At 37.9% G+C, this 23,120-nt stretch overlaps 1 protein-coding gene across 3 annotated transcripts in view; it reads right to left on the bottom strand.

The window, feature by feature from the left end:
- The window catches only part of LOC131134126 (alpha-1,6-mannosylglycoprotein 6-beta-N-acetylglucosaminyltransferase B-like), a 77,310-nt gene that overhangs the window by 4,870 nt on the left and 49,320 nt on the right, over positions 1-23,120 (bottom strand). For all 3 annotated transcript variants that reach the window (XM_058079026.1, XM_058079019.1, XM_058079008.1), the window contains 7 exons: positions 15,106-15,237; positions 8,664-8,797; positions 7,329-7,459; positions 4,678-4,833; positions 4,426-4,572; positions 1,709-1,825; positions 686-760 (listed from right to left, as the gene is read on the bottom strand). In XM_058079026.1, the coding sequence (XP_057935009.1) occupies positions 686-760; positions 1,709-1,825; positions 4,426-4,572; positions 4,678-4,833; positions 7,329-7,459; positions 8,664-8,797; positions 15,106-15,237 (892 nt within the window). The remainder of the gene's footprint in view (positions 1-685; positions 761-1,708; positions 1,826-4,425; positions 4,573-4,677; positions 4,834-7,328; positions 7,460-8,663; positions 8,798-15,105; positions 15,238-23,120) is intronic.

Raw genomic sequence — 23,120 nt, 5'->3', positions numbered from 1 at the left:
GAGCAAATGAAATAATTAGTTTTACTTGCCAGGAACTACCCATCCACTGCACTGATAGTCCTCCCAGCCTCAAACCAGCCTGATGGTCTGGAGCTCTCGTAGGACTTCCGGTAGCACGTAAGTGAGAGAGCAACCGACGAACCGCGGTTATCTTGTCCGATGATTTCAATTATTTTTGGGTTTATTTGCTTTAGACTTTCATGCACGCACTGGCCAGTGTCCAGCTCCATTAGCTGCCATATTTTCTGATTTTATGCATCATATTAGATATTTACCAAGTATTGGTGCAATAACCCGTACACCAACACCGGTTAATTATGCCGGCATAAAGCACACATAAGAAATTTGCTCTGTGCTATTTGCACATAACAGATTGTTGGCATAAAACACAGCATTTGCAAATCAGACATTAGTCACGACTAACTTTGAAGACACAAATCATCATCTTGTTGGTGTCTATGCTGTTACTAATACATCATCATCTTGCCGATTCTCTTACATTACTCATCCTGACTCATCAATGTCAAAATGTTGTACTTCGGGCCCTGTGGAGAAACGGTGGGAGCAGATGTGTGCGTGTGTGTGTGTGTGATGAGCAGCACACACACGTATCGTGATTTATGAAATTAAATTGTGAAATTTGTCCTACAGTGTATACGGATGAAGCAGATGCGCAGCACCTCACCTGCTGTTGTATGTAAGCGTGCAGTCGCTCCAGCATGCCCTTGCACGTGTACTCATAAGGCAGGTAGGGTTCCACCTGGTACACACAAACACAGCAATCTTTTTTTTTTTTTGGTCTCAATTCCTCTTGATATTAAAAGCACTTTTTATGCCATCACTGCATGATCAATGGATAATTTTAGCACGACTCCAGCTCCCTACAGTATAAGCCGTGCAGATGATGGATGGCTGGCTCTATATTTGCATGCCAACACAACAGCCTGCCTGTAGAGACGAGTGTGCTGAACATGCTTTATTTGCCATATTAGCTGAAATCAACAATCACATAATGACTGGCTGAATAATCTAACTGTAGAAATAACAGTATACATTTTTCAGGGGATGATGCATTTTAGAAAAAGGAGCTGTGTCGAGATTATCTACTTGCATACAACTTCAAAAAAACACCCAGGTCCATTTGATGTAAAGACAGAAAGATTTATTGGAACATGATGACTTGTCAGACAGCAAGAGATTGCTTTGTCCTGCTTGACTGAACATAAATTGTGTGTGTGTGGTTTGTAGATAATGGCCATAATGTGCAGGTAGAGCTCAGTGGACTGACATGTCTGATATGAAGAATTTCTTCTTTTCAAGACTATCTTCAATCTCATTTCTGGATGTGTGCTTTTTTTTGTGCACATAGTGCCAGGAGAAGTATGATGTGTGAGTGTCTGTTTTGGATGAAGGACCCCATCATCTGATTCTCAGTGGCCTTGCATTGGCAATGCAGACCAAATGTTTCTCAAGTGCAGATTAGAACATGAATGGCAACTTAAGGCAAATGAAGGAGGAGAAAGAGGGTGAGGATGCAGAACTGACAAAGCAATATCACAGTTTGGTTTGAGGAATTTATACAGTATTGTGGTCTAGGATTGGAAATATCCCTCATAAATAATAAGCTATTTTATATTCAGATATACTGTACTCGGGTCCCCAAGAAGAGATTGCAAAAATGTGGCGGTTTTGGGTGGGGGGAAGATACCTTGGTTCTCATAATTTCCCTGATGACGGCATCAAACTCCACAGAGTTGTTGTAGTCCACCGTCATAACGTGAGGGGCGCCAATGTACTGCTCCGCATATGGATGCTGCGATGACACCTGTACAACACAACGCATCTTTATATTATCTTCTTTGTTTAAATGATCCTATTGTCTTATAGCCCATTTTTCCATCTCGCTTTTGTGAGGCTGCAGTTGTAAATTACAACTTCAACTTAATCTGCCATGACACTCCTGCACAATGAAGCTTCACCATTCCAGACAATGATGCCAAACCACTGGAGAGAACATCTCAAGTGGGATCTCATTGTCATGCCTGTAACATGCCAGGTACATTTTTTGCTTTCTTCCACCTTTCAATGTTCCACATTTGGTGTTTTACCAGGTCATTTTGTGACCTTGAATGACACGAGACCTTTAAAGACGCTTTTTGTTCATAAAGCCTTCTCTCGCAATGGCGTCTGATGATTATTGGTCTACACTTGGCACCAGTGACAACCTTCATTTGGGCCAAAGATCGTTCCGTGTCTTGACGAGCAGCCAGTTTCATCCTCCGACCCAGGGCTGGTGACATTTTTTGGGTCTAACACTTCACTTTTTTCGTTCCATAACCGTCAGGATCTTAAAATGACTGACTGAGTCCAAACTCAGCAGCAATGGTGAGCTACGAGAGGCCTCGCTTATGCAGTTCAAGAATCACGATTTAGGCTCCTTAAGATCAAACTGCGACAAATGTAAATTCTTGCAAATTTTCAACCGTTTTTTACATTTTGATCAGGAGTGTAAAGACACACGTACAGGTGAAGTCAGAAGTTTACATACCATGTATAAAAACATTTTTTCCCCTTCAATAAAAAAAAAAAAACAAAAAAACATTTTCTGTTTTGGGTCACTTAGGATTATTTAAATTATTTGTATTTGCTAAATGCTGCAATTATGAGCAAGAAAATATTGTAGAATATTTAAACACAATGTTAACACTGCCAGGTTCACAAAAATAGTGGCAAATATAGCCTTGCACTTAAAAAACATTCATTTATGTGTGATGATTTGGACACTACATACATAATCACATGGAAGAATTTGGCCGCATGACAATAGCCTCGAACCTTGCTTTGCAGCTGGTGTGCTAGAAGCAAAACGGAAGGCGTCCAAGGCGCTTCCCATGCTAATTAACGAGAGTGATGGCATTGGACATAAAAGGTAACGATTGTTATTGGATATCTGAAGTCACTGTACTTTATCAATATTATCTGCGAACAAAAAAAAGTGTTTTTCCGGGATGCAATTAAAGTTAATATCAGAGCCACTAAATAAAGCCTTAATAAATTCATGTTATGTTTTAATACTTTTCCCCTCCCTGCAATACCCAGGATTAAATCAACATTCAACAAAAGACCAAACATTTTGCAGGATTCATTTTAACATCACTATGCCTCAATAATAACAAATAATAAATACAACTATGGGATTTCATAAAAGAAGAACTTGTAAAGAGCCTCTGCAGGTTTGAAGAACGTTACATACACATACTGTATATACAAACTGTCAATATCCATCAATCCCTCCCTCCCGCCATCCATCCATCATGTATAATTTATACCAGCGTGGAATATAGCCTGAGGTACAAACAAGGTACTCTAGCAGTTTGGGAATGTGGTATATGCTGGACTTTGACCCAGTGGTCCAAATGTAAAGTTACAGTAATCTAATCCACATGTAAAATATCATGTATTTAAAGAAATGTCTAATAAATGTACATACAGTATATTTTAAGAAAAAAATGGCATCTCTGCTTTATGAAGGTGAAAAAGTGTATTATTAGGATGAACTTTTTCATCTCTGCTTAATATTTAAAAAATGTTTCTCACTACTTAAAATTTCTATTTACATAATCTTTAGTTTAGAGAGTTTATTTTTTTTTAAACATAAACCTTTATGGTCATAATATTTGACTTTATTTAGGTAATAGAACCTTTACACGAACCCAATTTTTCATGTTACACTTTATTTTGTTTTGTTTGTTTATCATATTAAAACTTGCCCCAAATTTTTTTTTTTAATATTTTGACTTCGCTCCTAAAATGACATTAATTTTCCATCATAATATTATGAGTTTATTCTATTTAAAATTCTCTTTTAAATTTTTCTTCTTTCAAATTTTCTTCTTGTAATATGACTAAATAGCCATTATATTTGACTTTATTCTCGTATTATTATGTATGATAACATTATATAATACTATAGTCCAGGGTGTACCCCGCCTCTTGTCCAAAGACAGCTGGGATAGGCTCCAGCACCCCCGCGACCCTCGTGAGGATAAGCGGTAGAAAATGAATGAATGAATAATACAATATATTATGTATTACAATTTTTCCCCGACCAAATTTTCAATTTTTTTTATTTTGTGAGTTTGTCATAATATTACTGCTTTTATATATTTTATTTTAATTTTACATTTCAACTTTATGCCACTCAAATGATCAAATCATATTACCTTATTGTCATGAAATTACCTTTTCTCAATGTCATGGTGGACATTGTCTTTACAACAACACACAGTCAAGTTTGCAATGGAGTTAAAAAGAGTGCTCCTGCATGTATATGCACTTAATATATACAGTATACATACAGTAAATATACAGTATGTGTCACATCGCCTACAGTAAGTAGATGTTATCAATGAGAAGTGGTTTTACCTCTCTTGATGTTGGCTTTCCTTTGAAAAACTCGTGATTGAGCGAGCTGTGAGGTGGGTTAAACTTGGGCTGCAGGAAGACACATCCATTGGCGATGGCTTCCAGGGGCGCTGGGCCTTCGTAGGGAAAACCAAAGCCGATGAATAGCTGCAGGTGGAGCAGGACAAACAATTAAAACACATTGAAGTTTTTACAATACTTTGCTTTTCCACTGGAAAATGAAAATGATATCAGTCATAATTCCTTAGGTACCTTTGCTCTGCGTAACAGGTGCTGCAGCTCATGCTGGGGCAGAAGACCATGGTTCTTCACAAAGGCCGGGACCTCAGGAGGTCTCTGGGTCTCATAATACACGGTACCATGGACTTCCATGTACTTGTGGAGAATCTGCAGGAAACCTTCTTTACCCTAATGGGAAGAACCAGACCAAAAAAAAGAGACTAAACTGTACTCTGAATTAAAATGTACAATCAAGTGAGCTAAATAGACTTTACAAATACAGAAGCAATTAAGTCCACATTGCAAATATAAAGCAGCAGTTTGGACAAAATCTGCTCATTTTATAGCATTAGAGCAAGTGTGCGAGAATACAAACATTCTGTATCAAGGCCACAAAGATATAGACAAAGACTGTCAGACACCTGATAATTATAGGTTATCACATGGTTTGTCTGGTATCAGGCCCAAACCTTCGGTCTCGGGCTGATACTGGCACGTGGGAGCATGATACCTGTGATGCCATGTGATGATCTTATTATCACATACTATTTCATCATGAGCTTATTATCATGTACTATTTAATCAAAAGACCAGAACATTTTCAATTTATTACATGCATTATATCTAAACAGTGTAAACACAATAATTGCAAAAATATTTCAACAATAATATTTTATCAACAGTCTTATCTTATCAATGTCTGACAATTAAAGTTCCCTTAATCAAGTTTGGGTTTTTTGGTGACTGGAGAAGCACTAGGAATATTTATAGTGTGTGTTCACGCTCGTGCGCTGTTCTCTGATTGGTTGTTTCACGGGCACGATACCAGAGCAGCGCGCTCTGAGTGGACAGCTACGGGGGCTGATACTGGACATGGTTAAACTCTATATTTTATCAGTATCACTGCACTGGGCTTTGACACATTATCATTTCGGCCTTTTCCCGTATCATTCATGGGTGGTTTCTAGGGTACAGGGCCAATTAATACTGTAGTATGTGATAATTTAGTCTACATGCTGTAAAAATTACTGAACTTATTTTTCAGATTTTTTTCAGATTTTTTGCTCCAGCATACCCCCACCCCTCTAGTGAGGACAAGTGGTGTAGAAAATAGATTTTTTATGGTCCTAGTTCCTTTTTTAATTATTTTATATCAAAGAAAAAGTGACCATATCTGAGAAGCTTGTGTGCCCCAAAGCAAAGTGGATTGATACTATTCTGTAAAATTATTAATGAAAATGACAAAATCTGCAAATACGCTCTCTGCACTGCATTGCTGTGATCTGTGGTCCCTGTTTACTATTCCAAAACGTTATAACTGCAGTGTGTTTGAAAGAGCAGTGAGCAGGTTTTAAAAATCTAAGCTGAAAATGACAAAAAAAAAACCCAAGTTGAATCCTGTGAATAAGCCATGAAGCAGCTCCAGTGTATGTGTGTACTAATGACTGCTGCTATGGTGCTTACTGTATCCCTGCCCCTGCACTATGACCCCCCCTCACCCAGTTAATCCTCTTGCTGTCTAACTGCAGGCAGGAATTATTGATCAATTTCTCTGTAGGGATTTTTCCAGCCAGTCAGTGATTAGTACTAAATATAAAGATAGTCTTTGTGTGTCAATTTATTAGCCCACTTTTTTGTAACATTTACAAAGACTGTGGATTTCAGAAAATAACAGATGAAATGATACAGCAGTCTACAAGAAGCAATGAAGTCTGTAAAATTCAATAATTAAAAATAAAAAAAATCAAAAAATTGTTAATTATAATGATGAAAATTGTAATATTAATGATGATTATAATGATGGTAATAATGATAAAGATTATAACAATAATGATAATGATAATACAATGATAATAATAATAATAATAATAATAATAATAATAATAATAATAATAATAATAATAATAATAATAATAATAATAATAATAATACAATGATAATAATAATAATACAATGATAATAATAACAGGGGAAAACAAGACAGTGGCATGAACATGATTATATCTTGCAAAAAGAGGTAGGCATTTATAAGCTTTTGCTTCAGCCTACTCCTTTTGGGCTTGTTATCAGATAGTTGAATACAAATGTAAATAATGGAAAGTTATATTTTGATTGATGTAAGAAATGCACTGTAATGTTTCATATATTTGCCCAAAAAAAAAAAAAAAGACAGTAGAGCATTATGAAAAACTATACTCCATGCAAGCATGCGACAAACAACACAAATTAATATTTAGCTACAACATGCTGGTGGTTAAGGCCAATAATCTATTTATTTACCTTATTTAACTTTAATTTCCCAGCAGTATACAATTGAGAATTCATGCATTGGTTATGAAACAAGAAACAAAATAAAAAGTGTCTTACCTGAAGCTTGTAGGGCAAAAGACAGATGCAAAGTGAGAAAGGGATATTAAATAACATTGTTAAATTTGATGTGTGTGTATAAAAAAAAATCAAAGTAACCATCACATGTGAGATGTTGTTCATGTGTGACATCCGTACATATCTTATACTTTGTTGGTATTCCTTCTAAAGGGTGACAAACACATACAATAACAAATAGATTTTCCAGGACACCTGCGGTTTGTGTTTTTCATTTCTGTGAGACGCAAAGAGCAACCAAATGGAAGCTTGTGGTTGTATGGCATCAATCGCTGATGTTGGATTTTGTGCGTTTGTACCTTCCACATGCTGGCTTCCTTTCCATACACAACTGCCATGTTGTTGATTTTGCTTTGCTGGATGTTCCTCTTCTCTGTGTCATTCATCTCCTCCGACACGAAGCCCATGAAGGAGTTATCTGGCGTGTGAGCTAAATGGTTAATGAGCACATGGTTAGAAGACAAAGAAGGTAGGCAGAGAGAGACAATGGTTCTATGAGTGAGCTGCAAAAGAGGAAAGTATATTTCACACTTGTTTGCTTCATTGCACTGCTAATTCCTTCCTAAAGCGTCATGTCTAAGTATTATAAATAGTCATTGTCCATGAGCCAGCTGCTACCGGCTATAGATAATCACTATACTAAAGTGCGTGGGTTTAGTCACAGTCGGCAGGTGCTCAAAGTGAAACATTGGCACCTACAGTAGATGCTGACGCTATAATGGCAATGCACCAGATGACTGCTTCTGACGGCATTTACAATTGAATATGAGACAAACACAATGTAATGTCTCCAATATATCAGTGAGTCACAGTAAGTTCATTCAGTCATTCACTAATTTTCTACTGCTTATCCTCATGAGGGTCGCGGGGGTGCTGGAGCCTATCCCAGCTGTCTTCGGGCGAGAGGCGGGGTACACCCTGGACTGGTCGCCAGCCAATCACAGGGCACATATAGACAAACAACCATTCACACTCACATTCATACCTATGGACAATTTGGAGTGGTCTAGCATGTTTGAGCATGAGGGTGGAATTGAAACATGGACTCCTGGCTGTGAGGTCTGCGCGCTAACCACTCGACCGCCGTGCAGCCTCAGTTATGTAAAAAAAAACAAACACAGCTTGCAAACTGTCTTGCTATATAAGACAAAGAGAGCACAGATAATCTTTGTCTGTAAAATCTTATTAGGATCTGTATCGACAAAAAAATAAAAATTAATTCCAGATCCACAATTTCTTCAGAACAGAATAAAAGTAAATAAAATCATCAATGATAATTTATTGGCTGTGTTAGGTGTTCAAGGATGCTGGTGTTCAAGGATGCTGGTGTTCAAGGATGCTGGTCAAACCCCCCTCTGTATAAGTGTAAAAGCAAGTTCACCACTGTTAATACAAAAGTGAAAAAAACCCAAAATAACCAAAGTTCATTATCACTAAAATGAGGTCCTGGTCTTGCATGACTTCACATTCAAACATCAAAGTTTTGGACGACTTTATATATTTTATAAAAATTGTGGTCTAATTCAAAACTTGTATGGAATGGGTAAAGTTTTCAACCAGCAATCTCCATGAGAGTCATTATCCAACTTCAGATGTTCCACTATAATGTTTCCATAGTGCATAAAGACTCTTACGGAACATGGTCATGTACTGCCTGGCGTTCAGGTTCCAGTAGCCCCAGTTGGTCCGGTAGCCATGAAGAGTAGCATACTCCTCATGATTGTAAGCTGGCTCTGTCCCAAAAGTGTCAATCACTCGGATGTGACATCTGTAATGACAAAGTACAGCCAGTATAAAAAAAAAAACAAAAAACTGCAATTTCCCCCATTTATACAAACAGCTTTGGCTGTAAGATTCAGAAGAGCAAATGCAAATTGAACACAGCTGTTCATGAAACAGCACGCATCTGCAGGTTTGACTAATGTGAGGGAACAAAAGGTAAAAGCTGACAAACTCACAGAATTAATGGTTACACACGGAACAAAACTAAATGCATCACTGTAGATTTGTTCAGCTAAACTAGCTAAACATCATCACGACAACAAAGGTAAGAGTTTAAAAAAAACAAGAGGAGAAAATAAATTTTAAAGGGGACCTATTATGCTCATTTTTCGACCCTTGGTATTGAGTGGTGGTCTCCTATAGAGCCGTTACACACAATAACCTGCACAGAAAACTATTCCAACTGTATTTCCTTTGATTTGTGCTTCCTGCCCAAACAGTCGTTTTAAATTATTCCACCGACTCCGGTCATGCCCACTCCGCTGTGATTAGTCACTCGCCTAAAGCGCTTGAACCACATAAGGAAGTCCGCCCCTCTATGACATCACAAAGGGCCGGTTTTACCACGCCTTTTGAAACCAAGCGTTTTGAGTCATCGCAAACTTCTTTCAGTGCTCACTTTCGAATGTACAAACCTCATTATTTGAAAGTTTGGTATCATTTAACACGAGAATACAACATTTTAACTACATTTATAGGTCAGAAAAGTGGAAATAGGTCCCCTTTAAGAGTAGCGTAATACAGCATTGGTACAGTGTCAGCACACACACACACACACACACACACACACACGGACAAACATACTATGCCCTTGTCTGAAGCAGCGAAGCAGATCCAACTTGTCTGTCTGTGAGCAAAGGGGGATTAAGAAGGGCTAAAGGTAGCATCCAATCCCTCATCTTGCAAATTCCTTTCAGGCTTTCAAAGACAGCTTTAAATCCAAACTACAGCGTTAGCGTATACCATCAAATATGGTCTAAATCTGATACATTAGGAGTGCAGATCATTGAATAAGGGAACCTGGCATCCAGGTTGTTTCAGGTGTTCAGTAAAAAAAACAAAAATCAGAATGGCGTATTTACTGTACACTGCAGCATAAATCCATACATTGACTGTGCAGTGAGTGAGTCTAATTTCTGAACCATCTCCAATGGCAGTCTGACAAGGCCGGTAGATTTATCAGTCCATCAGCCGAACACCTACCACAAATACATGTCCTATTACTATTGTTTTATGGTCGAATTCCCCCCACTGTGATGGCACTTTTATAGGATTTAAACCAACAGTGGAGGAAAAATAACACTGTATGCTTTACCTAACATTTACCTCTGAAAATAAGGGATGAAATGAAGTGTACATGGATGTTTAAACAGTGTTATTAAACAAACTCAACTGAGGTGAACGAAGGCTGTAGTGGGAAACATTTTTCCAACCAGAAAATATGAAATTATGATCGCCGCTTATGTCTTATTTATATGTAGGCATCACCCTACAAAAGGACGGCTGCATGTTTGGGTCACAGAAAGCTCTAAGTGAATTATTAATGACAAAGAAAGACAAATATTCTATCAGGTCTCTCCGTCCATGCTGCACTATCACATATCACCCCCGTGTCAGAAAGTGAAATTGTTACTTGGCATAGATAAGAGAACCCAGAGAGAGGAGGGGTGTGCGACATGGATGGAAACCATGGCAGGGAAGACATTGAGTTGAATATCTAACCAGGCATCATGGTGTGGGGTTAATCTCAGTTAAATGGTTGCTCACCGATGATCACCCATCACCCTGATGATCACCCTGGGTGAGGCTGGGCCGCATCAGGTAAAAAAAAAATAAATAAATATATATATATATAAGAAAAAAAAGAGAAAAATATAATAAAATATTAATAAATATTAATATTAAATATTAATAAATATATATATATATAATAGTCTTCAATGCTTTGGCTATACCCTCCACTTTTTCAGTGCTTTGGTTCTTTGCAAAAGCTCTGATAAAAAAATTAAATTATAATAAATTATTATAAATTAATTTTTATTTATTATAAATTATTAAATAAATGTTTAATGTTTTATTTTTCGACACAAAATAAGATGGAAAAATAAATAAGCAAATAAAAAACAAATGAAACAAGTGAAACAAATTATTTTTTATTTATTATTAAATTATTAAATAAATGTTTAATGTTAATTTTTATTTTTTGACACAAAATAAGATGGAAAAATAAATAAGCAAATAAAAAACAAATAAAACAAGTGAAACAAATTAACAAATTAATTTTTATTTATTATTAAATTATTAAATAAATGCTTAATGTTAATTTTTATTTTTCGACACAAAATAAGATGGAAAAATAAATAAGCAAATCAAAAATCAAATGAAACAAATGAACAAATTAATTATTTATTATTAAATAATTAAATAAATGTTTAATGTTAATTTTTATTTTTTGACACAAAATAAGATGGAAAAATGAATAAGCAAATCAAAAAAACAAATGAAACAAATGAACAAATACATTTTTATTTATTATTAAATAATTAAATAAATGTTTAATGTAAATTTTTTGACACAAAATAAAATGGAAAAATAAATAAGCAAATCAAAAAACAAATTAAACAAATTAAACTTTCATATCAAGGCGGGGGCCTCAAACTAGCGTCCTAGTGAGTTTGAGACCCCTGCCCATAATTTTAGAGTGAAAGCAAGTCAGTGCTCACCACACAGAGGAACGTGCCATTGAAAAAACTATTTTACCCAACACAATTAGTATGCTTTGGGTGTGAGCACAATGACGGCGAGCGGTCTTATTTCTTTCAGCTCACAAGTTGGTTTTAAATTGCTTTAAAATGACTCAGATGGTGCTGCACGTCATAGCTCTCGTTGCCAGATTGGAACAGGACTCTTATTATTCCATCCTCCATCTGTGTTTAGAACCAAAAGCATCGACAAATATGCCAGTTGACTATAGCAATGCATTAGTTACAGGGAATATTTTCTTCCATACTCGAGACTTTGCCGCACCCACCATATTAGTAACACAGAAAATGAAAAGGGAAAAAAAATGCAATGACAATTTCACACATGTTAAAGTTAAGGATACTTCCTCTTCTTCAACGAAGACGGTCACACATTTCGTTTAGTCCCGTCTCATACTTTTGCACTGTTCTCGAAAAACCTGAATAAAGCTATTGATCAATTGGTCTCCTCCATGCAATAGACAAGATCTTCTCGTTTTTGGCTCTGCACAAGCAGTTGGATCGATTGGGAGACCAGAATGGACCCAGAGAGGAGATCCGTCTATTGGAATATTCTTTCACCTGATATTTGCGTCCAAATATGGGAGCTGTTCCCACAAATATGTGGGAATGTATAAAGTTAATAATAAATATGATAGATCAGATCACTATAATAATAATAATAATAATAATACATTTTATTTGTATAGTGCTTTTCAAAATACTCAAAGAATGAAGTTGAATAAAGCAAGTAGACAGAGTAAAAGATACATTAAAATACAACATTCATTCGTTAATAAACAACAGCAGGCGTAACTCCAATTTTAGCTGGCAGTTCAATGCAATACATACTACATACATACTGTACATACAGTACATACTACATAACATCCCTTGCCACTCCTTGAAGGTTAAGTCTCTAGTTTGTATTTCTTGTCATTGTTCAGGACTCTACTCTGTTGTATTTGTCAGGCATGGAACAAATCCACCCTGAAAGCTTTATGTCCAATTCCTGACTAACTTTCTTTCACGGCCCTCCAGCGACACACGCTCTCGTCTTGTCAACAGACATCAGATCTTCAAACACCCCCCCTTCTTAATTCTTTTGGGTAAAAAAACAAAGTTTTTGGTGAGGAACACTATTGAATTCAAGAAAGAACAAAAGAAAAAAGTTCTACATGCCAAGTGTTAATTGGGACATGGGGCAGAGACCACAACGATGTAGAGCAGGGGTCTCAAACTCAATTTACTTGGGGGCCACTAGAGCTTGGGTCTGGGCGAGACTGGGCCGCATCAGGTTTTCCAAAAAAAAAAAAAAGACGCATTTATTAAAAACAGAAAAATGAATAAACTTTGCTTTGGTTTCGATTTTCTACAATAAAAGGTCTGATAAACATTCCACTGTTCTCAAATACCTTATTATTTATTTTTATGCACAAAATAAGATGAAAAAAATAAACAAATCAAGAATAAAGAAAATCAATCAATCAGTAATAAATAAATATAATAATAATAATAATAAAACGGCAAATAATAAAAACTTAAGAAACCACATATAGTTGGTGGGTAGACAAATTATTTTTTTCAGATTAAAATTAACAAAGCATTAGTAGAGCCCTGTAGACATGACAAAACACGACTATAGTCACATTTATACTTTTTTTATTTACAACATATTGCGCAACTGCAGGGTTTTGAGACACATGCTAACTCGCAAACTAGAGCGCTAGCGACCTAAACGGTAGCCTTCAAGTTATTTCCTTTAAACTTAAATAGCCAAAAACTTACCACTTCCACACAGATAGGGAGGTTAACTATTAACAGTTATTTAACCTTTAACATGAACATTAATCAAACGTAATAATTTTTTTCTGGGTACATGATACCATACAGCATCCATATCAAACTTGCGCGGGCCGCACTAACATTAAATTTTCATATCAAGGCGGGGTCCTGCGGGACACATTTGGCCCGCGGGCCGCGTGTTTGAGACCCCTGATGTAGAGTATAACCGATGATTTTCCAAACACAACAAGAATATGGACATCATGGGAGAACATTAAACAGGAGACCCCAGAACAGTTTAGTGATGACAGATTAGTGATGCTTCTCGGCTCCGCGAGGCTTTACTGAACCTCTTCAGATATTGATGAGGCAGACTTGGGATGGCGATATGCCAGACAGACCTTTGACCTATAACACTTGGTCAAGTTTTGCAATTAAAACATAAATTCAAGCCAGCGAATAGGCAAAAAGCAAGGAGGCAGGCACGACTGGAAGAAAGACAAGACAGAGACAAAATAGATACATCAAGATGAGAGAGGCAAGCAAACACAGGAACAGACAGAATGCAAACAAGGCAGACGGATTCATGAAAACACAGATAGAAAGACAGAGATGGACAAAGCAGTTAGGTACAAATGCATGCTCGGTAAATGTTAACAACGGGGGAAGACACCTGTACTGTATTCTCGACTAATGCTCAAAGACAGCCTTATGTTATACACTTAGAGAAAAAAGAGCTTTTCATTGCTTCTAATGCGTTCTGTAACTCTTCACCTGGGCACCTATCTTTATGTATTTGAACCAAGTGCTGCACATCCTCCCTTTACAAACACTAATTGTCACATAGTGTTAGAGAAAGCACAAATCAAGACTTTAAACAGTACAGGAGGACTGCTGGCCTCAGCAAGCAATTAGAGGCAGACCGCTGCATGCTGACATATAGTCTGGGGGAAATGCTACATTGTGTGTTGGTGGGGGTGAAAGACGCACACATTGGAAGTAAGAGAAACAGCAAAACATAATATGTTTTGAAGGAGGAAAAAACTCCTCCTGTAATGCTTATAATTGGATTTTAAAAATACATGTCATGGCTTTCTGTGCTCAGCGTTGTTTGCTTCCAGGTTTGTCCCAGCTGAGGACCATTTTTTTTGTCTTTTCTCTCTTTGCTCATCTGTGCACACACCTTCACTTTTATTTGCATATTCTCACTGTGTTCTCTTTGCATTTGGCCTGCAGTCACAATCACATGTCGTTGAATGCATTTTCTATCACAGAACAACTGTCATGTTCTACCACTGTATACAAGTGATGGGCACGGCTTAAGCAGTAGCAGAAAAGGAACTGGGGCACACTGGTTTAATGTGTGTGTGGGGGGGATAATTGTAATTTCCACAGTGACACTTTCAATTCCTGTTTTGTGTATTTTGTTCCCATGGTCTCACGACTGCAGTGGCCTACTTTCCAAGATGTTCCACCGCTGTGGGGATGCCAAAAGCGGTTAGGCACACCCATGCATACACACTCACACAAGCAGACACCTACACATTCTAGTAATCTTAATGTTATTGTTTTTGGCAGGCACATTATCTTCTCTCTTTTAGCCATGTTGATGCACAATCCCCCCCCCCCCCCCCCCACATTCACACTGTGATATGCTTCATGTTACAAAATTTCACAATGACAATCATGTTATCGAAAATCTCTATGTAAAAACACACACGGACACACCAGCAACATAAACATAAAAAAAAACCACACCACTACTAACTTGTGTTTCTTGAGTGACAGCCCCATGTGCTGTTTCATCTGCTGCAGGCCATGGTAGTCCGTATAGATGAGGTCAAAAGGCAGAGGGCCAGTTAATGGGCAACTGCCTCTGCCGGGGGGCACGCCGAGAAAGCTGCAACACACAAATACGTTGATGCAGGGCAGAGGAACATGACGGCTGACAAGTCTAGGAGTAGGAAAAATCTGCATTTATTATTAGCAGGTTTATATACTATAAAGCCACAGTGAAGATATACTGTAATCATGTTCAGTATAAAACAGGCTATTTCAACAAGACATGCAATTCTTAATTGCTGTGAATTCTAAAGAGCTTAAATACTGCAGATTTTTATTTAAATGTAAGATAACAAGCACTCAGAGCTGACATGGTTGACCTGTGGAAGTATTTGACTGTTGAATGCACTCATGGTTATTTTTTTCATCTCGCAATGCCAAACAAATCTCTGTGTACTATAGAGGTATCCTGACTGCTGATGTAGTGGCATGAACTCCTTTGACACAAATATGCTGGTGCAGTTGGCCCTGGGTTGCTTATGATGTCTCATGAGGCTGGATGGTGTCAGCGCTTCCTGGTGTTATTGACTGTACCCAGATGTGAATGCAATCGAGCACCTTTGGGACTTCCGTTCACTATACTGTCCAGGAGCTGCCTGATCCAGGTCTGGGAGCAGAACCCTCAGGAGATTCCCCGTTGTCTCGATAGGAGCATGCTTAGACTTTTCAGAGAGTGCATGCACACATGCGGAAGGCGTTCTGGACATACATCTGAGACATAGTTTTTGTCTTAAGGAAATTCACAAAAGTTAGATCAGCTTGCGATCCCGTTCATCCACTTTGGCTTTGAGTATGATTCTCACTATATTGGCTTAATAATGTACATAAGCTACGTTATTTTCCATTTTCAAATGGAATATATATTTGAGTTAAGGGATGTGTGGTGAGTAGCACATTCTCTGTATTTTTCTCAGCAGTCCATTAGACAGCATCCCATGAGTAGCGGTACTTTCAATCAAAGCAAAGCCAGAGGGCACCAGCCTTTGGCAAAGCATAAAGCAAAGCAACACAAACTAACAAGATGAAAAGAGGATTGATGAAGACCTGGGTCAGTGGTACCTTTGCAGCAGCAGATGGCGAATGAATGGAGTGTGTGTTGTTCCTTCATACAGACATTATGCTGACACACCTCAACTCTACATACTGTATATTCCTATTTGGTCTACATAAGCAATGTGGCATAAACCTGCAACTTTACAGTTATATATTCACAGGACACTGTGCAGGGTCCAATATAAAAGACAGTATAAATAAATAAAACAGAATGAGGTGGAGAAACATCAATGCCACAATTTCAGTGATTGTTCTCCTTTCTTTTCTTGTGGAACTCAGAAAAGGCAGATGAAACCCCAACGTATACCTGTCTTGAGGTTACTGTCCAAAAACCAAAAATAAACAAAACATTCACACATATTACATTTTACCTCTGTTCATGGTTGGTGAAGGGTAAACAACTCTCAATTCATGTAAGATTAATGAAATATGTTTTTGTGACGTCCCAACCACTTGCCGGACTTTAACACATTACACAAGCATTGGGCAATTAACACTGTGTTTGCATTTCAAATTTTCATTGCCTTTTTTGGTACTACATTTGTAAATGTAATATTAACCATGGTAAACTTATTCATATGATCTTTATTTCCAACACTCAAGTGATAACAATGTAACAGCAAAAATACTGATTGTTAGATTCATTCTTCAGGATTTTGAGGTTTTATCAGAACCCAAGCATTCACCACTCATTCTAAATTGTCAATCCATAACAAAAAGTAAGAGTTTGTAATTACAATGCAGCTCAGACGGTGTTATTCCTTTACTTTGAACTATGATGAATCCCAGCTGTCTTCGGGCGAGAGGCGGAGTACACCCTGGACATTTTGACAAACAACCATTCACACTCACATTCATACCTATGGACAATTTGGAGTCACCAATTAACCTAGCATGTTTTTGGAATGTGGGAGGAAACCGGAGTACCCGGAGAAAACCCACGCATGCACGGGAAGAACATGCAAACTCCACACAGAGATGGCCGAGGGTTAGATATTATCGTATCATTTGGTACCCTGAGATTCCCAGCCTGACTTTATATCATATTGAATGGTGCATACAGTCAAAGCCATTAGACAAAGACTTTGTTTGGCAGCCTTTGCAGGCATAACACGAGCATCATACTGTGCCACACAGGAGCCCAATTACGCAGTTTCAGGCTGGTGAGGTCCTCAAAAGGAACACTCAGTCAGAACGTTTACGTACACACAAAAAAATAACTATGGCACAAATTGAGTTGAAACTAGCCTTTTCAAAACACAGACCTTAACTAGACTGTTGGATTATGTGACTGGAAACCTGTATTTTGTTCGACACTGATAAGTAGGTAACTTTAATAATAATAATAATAATATATATAATATAATAATAATAATAATTTAATAATGTGATTCAATGATGTATAACTCTGTATCTTTCTCATCATTTGTTTAAACTCAAACTCAATTTTCAACATTTATCAATTTCAGTACTTCTAACATATTACAAGCTTTTTCAAAATCTTAATTGGCTTGAAATATTAATCATACGTTGTGATCTGTAGTCGGCTCAAATAAACAAGCACTGCCGCTCACTGTGTGTGTGTATGTGTGTGTCGTGTCACATTTATTTTCCATTATTTGTTGGAAAGTTTTACAAAACTGTACTCTTTCTGCCATGAACGGGATTAGGATTGATGGGCATTTAGGATGAACTGATGTATTGATGGTTTTCTTTTCTACATTCTAACTCACATACAGTATATTGCACTAATGGCAAGATGCATGTGATGGCCTTTCGGTGTGTGTATAACAGCAGCCATAACAGCAGCCTGTATTGATTGTGGCTGGCAAAGATATTTCCAATATATTTGGCAATATTTTATTTGTGAGGTATGACCAAAATTTGAAGACCAGATAAAAAAATTGCAATTCATTTTGCACTGCACCCTTAGGAGGCTCTAACTCAAACTTCAAAATGCAAAAACAAATCGAAGTGAGATAAAAAAAAAAAAATATATATATATATATATATATATATAAACACAATATATACTTTTTTCCACCTTTCAATGTTCTACGTATGTTTGGTGCTCCAAAAAGGCAATTTTGTGGCATTGAAGGAGCAGACGAAGCTTTTAAGATGCTTCTTGTTCCTAAAACCCTTCTTTGGAAGATGCCATCTGCCAGTTATTGGACTGCACTCAGCACCAGTGATAGCGAAGGATTGTGCCGAATCTTAACGGACAGCCAATTGGATGTATTTGGGTCTCACAATTGACTCCACATCTTTGAAGTTTAAAATGACTTATTGTCTTATTGTGTCCAACCTCAGCAGCAATGGCATGCTTGAGAGGCCCTACTTATGCAATAATTAGCTCAAAAATCTGACTGCGTTCAAAGAGAGAGACCTTTTTTGCATTTGCCATCAAAAGATAATGACAAAAATTCCACTGAATCCAAATGATTAAGATTTTGGATTTCAAAGGCTGTTTTCTTGAAATTCTGATCAGATGATGAACAGCCTATTCCAATTTAATGGTTGTTTGCAATAAACTGCTGACTCAATTTGTTGAGGCTCTACTTAAAAACATGAACAGAAAAACCAACTGGTCTGGGGACAGATACAAAAATAGTGACTGGATTAGACCATCCAAAATGGTTCGCACTGCACACAGCTTCCTTCCCTTGACAAATAGGTCAAACAGCTTTTTACTCTGATGATAGGCGACCAAGTGAGGCCTTAAGTCTGGAAAACTGACCCAAGGGATGTGTGTTTCTGTGGGTACATCGGCCGAGATAGCCGAAATATTAAACCAACCACTTCCTGGGAACGTAACTATCTGAATCAACTGAAACATGCGTGCACAGTCATGCAGTAAGAGTGTCATCTAACACCCAAATAAGCGTGTAATCATCTATTTCCATGTGCACCTCTGATTACACCAGGATGATAACAATCTGTATGCATTTATGGTAACATTTCTTTCAATTGACACGTGCACAAACACAAAATCCCTACTGACAGGCGCCAGTTATCAAACGAAGCTTTGAGCACTAGATCAAGCAACCGCAAGGCATCATAAAAACCAATTCAGAAAAGTGAGCGTGAGGGAGAGCAGCAGTGGGAGGGATAAATCTGAGAAGTAAGTGGGAATAGCTAGGAAAAAATAAAATAAACACTCCTGCCAGAGATAATAAAATTCTCAGATGGAGGGCTATAGTGCAGCGGGGTGAATTTAGAAAGGCGGAACAAGAGAGCAATGGGGAAGAAAGGTGAGAGGTGGTATGAAAAGGGATACTTGGGAGGTCCATGAAGGAAAAAGCTTGAAAGGAGAAAATGAGAACTTAAAGCTGGATCCAATAATAAAAAGACAGAGACCATCCATTCAACAACAGTAAATATTAACTTGGTTAATGTCTTAATCAAGGATGGCAGTTGCACTCGTTGGGAGTCTTCATTTAGCTACTAAAGCATGTTAGTCAATTCTATCTCATGACATCAGGGAATTTGCTATTTGCTTTCCTGCATGTTTTTCCCGCCTTGACCCAATTAATAAAAAGAATATTAAAGGAGCAGCTCTTGGGAAGTAGTAATGCACACCAAAGATTAGAGTGGGTCTACTTAGGAATTTGAGAGTTCTATTGGTAAAGGTAAAATCACACACTGTTAATCTATCCATCCATCCATTATCGTGACTGTGGGTCATGGGGGTATGCTGGAGCCTATCCCAGTTGACTCCAGGCGAGAGGCAGGGTACACCCTGGACTGGTCGTTTCTGCTGTTAAGGAGATGCTAAATTAAATGGAAATTGTTAATTTGATTAATCCCGGGGCATTGACTCGATCGCAACTGGAGTGTTCAAGTGGTCTTAGAAGACATTTCTGACATCTGAGTAGGTTTCATCAAGTTCATGCTAAAAGACGAGGTGGGACACACACCAATCAAGACTACATTTACATTACCAGTACACGGTACTAGTGGACCAGTCCACACTACTCTCATGTTGCCCTGGGCAATAGCACGAGTGTTGACTTAGAATCGTACAAATATTTATCACAGTTCTTACAAAATAAATGATACTTAAGTGTCGGAACAGAATGGGAGCAAAGTCTGTTGTCTTTCTACGAGTTGTCTGTTAAACTTCCAATTGCTGAAAGTAGGGTTACAAAAACAGGGTCCACTTTATGTCACTGCCAATGATACCAAATTGGAATAAAATACTTGGTTTCCAAATGCCAAACTCAGATGCATGACATTACATGCAATTATTCTTCATCCTGTCTCTTTACTCATCTTCCGTTTAGCGTCCTCCTGGGAACATCTAATGACAAATAAAGCTAAAAAAAAAGAAGGAAACAGGTTGATGAATGGGTAATGTTGGTTTTGCTGAAGCTCACTTTAATGTGTCCCTCGGCCCCGGAGTCTGTTCAGCAGTGGCACTGTTGGCCACTTATTTTCCTCAGAAAAAAGAGTTGAGATGATGAAACAGAATCTCTAGGCATAGAGTACTGTTTTCCCTTCATTTGTTGGAACTGTCTGTAGGGCATTCTTTTGTTATGTTTCGGTTGTGTCTGACAGATACGGACATCCCTGAGCCCCTAACATCTTAACATATGACTGAGTTAAGTTAGGTTTATCCAAATTAAAAAATCCACATATAGAAAAAATGTGTGAAATAAGGTGTTTTGTAGCTTTGTACATTTGTCACATGGACCATTTGACTCTTATCACCACATGGAATGATGACAGACCCAACAGCAAGAAACAAAATATGCATGCCACTCTGAATATAAGAAGAGAAGCTAATAACAATGCTGTCTAGAAAGGGTTGCAAACAAGACTGGAGGTGATGACATGCTATGAAAATTGAGGAAGTTGTGAACTTGCACATTAATGTGCACTTTTTGGCCCCAAGAAACTACTGTAATTGCAGTGAGCTGCATAGCTACCAACATTTCACACACAATGTAGGTTTCTCTCTCCTGCTCTACACACAAACACGCAGTATACACATACGTACATACACATCAGTAAAAGACATGAGGTTTCAAACCATCGACCAATGCAATGACTACCTTTGAGTGAGCTGCAGTACAATATAGAGCAGGTGTTCCTCTGTCTTCTCTCACTCTCACACTAATCCATCTGAGGTGCCTTTGAGATCTCATTTGTACCAGGTCCATTTACATTACGCTACTCTCACTTTGCACACATTGTGAGAAATGCACATTCAGCACAAAAAGGTGGATGCTAAATTTGCTTGTACAGCGTCCACGCCAGTTAATGGCGCAAGTGAAAATCTCCCTAGTGTATAATGGATAAATGAATACCAAAAGGTATCAGTAAACGTCCGCAAAGACGCATTATTTGTACATTAGAACACAAAAAATGCCAATTCAGCACTGTCCTCTGACATTTCCGTATACAGATTTGCTTGTATGCATATTTTTTCCTCATCTCAGCCACCCTCACAATAACATACTTAGAATTGAAATATTTATGAATTACACAGTGAGTGATTTACTGTAAGTAACACTAGAATACAAGACACAGGGCCTACTTTATCTGTAAATAGCATTCCTGTGTCCCACCTTCAACAGTAATACATACAACATATCTATTTTATCAATGCATACGATCTGTTTACAGGCTGATGTGCAAGTCGATTGATTCGGATCACAACTTTACATCAAATAATATTTTATAAACTAGAATTCCAGACCCCTCTAAAACATCTGTCCGATTTCTTTGCAAAATCGTGTTTCTGTATCAGATTAGTCACTGCCCCCACTTGGCTCTGTTGCAAGTGGATTGTAACGCCGGAAAGTGAAATAAATTTTTCGTGCTTATGCAGTTTTTTTGTGTAATCCTACTAACAATCCATGCACCAGAATACCTCTCCCCCTTATCATTTTGCAGAGGTACCATATGAGTAAAATGATTGTGTTTTTTTGCTGTAGTGTAGCAGATGTCCTTGTGCTGTGTTGGTGAATAATGTATAAGGTATTGCCACCTGATAGCATCACAGATCTGGGTATACACATGCATACGCATGCACATGCAAAGACACACACACACACACATAACCCCCTCAGTGGCCAATTATGTACTACATACTACACTAGTTTGACTCATAAACTGTACATTCATTCAACAGCATTGTCCAATATATCAAGATGAACCATTTTGAATGAATGTGGGCATGTTACATAGAGGCGGATGGAGAGCTCGTCAGACTCCCCAATCACTACAACATGCACACAAAAAAAGTGTACTGTCAAATTTTTTTGTCACAATTGGTATCCTGTGGATACCATTTTTGTCATCTTTAGACTCTGCTTCCTTTGTCTGCGGAGAGAAAAGCAATAGTTGAGCACAAATGCCTTGCTTCCTCTCTAAGTCACACAAGGCAATGCACAGGACTAATAGCAGACAACAGTGTGTCCCTGCGGACGTCATTATATTCATCTTAAATTAATACCAGCGTCATTGCAAAAATCAATAGTGGAAGACGATTGGACAGATCGAGGCAGGAAAAAAAAAGGTGCCAATCCACGGTGTGAATCATATCCTTGAGCCTGCTCAGAATTACAATTTAGAACTGTACTACGCTACACAACCGTCATCCATCGTCAGGACACGAGGATCTTGACAAGCTGGGTGATTGATGAAATTTAGAGCCGGAAAGCAGATTTTGAATAGACAAGCGACAGGGATTTCGCCAACAAGATATATTTACATCCATCTGTCAACTGTTTTTGTGTGTGTGCGTGCGTATATGTGTGTGTGTCTTGGCGCAAGAGCTGTAAATGTCAGCAGAAATACGTTAGCATGCTGACGAAGGGGAAAGAGAAGATGCAGGCTGATGGTTGGCACCACACTGACAAGACGCTGAGGACATCATCA

This window comes from Doryrhamphus excisus, chromosome 1 (genome assembly GCF_030265055.1).
Source record: "Doryrhamphus excisus isolate RoL2022-K1 chromosome 1, RoL_Dexc_1.0, whole genome shotgun sequence".
NCBI lineage: Eukaryota > Metazoa > Chordata > Actinopteri > Syngnathiformes > Syngnathidae > Doryrhamphus > Doryrhamphus excisus.
This window is presented reverse-complemented; position numbering and strand designations above follow the sequence as displayed.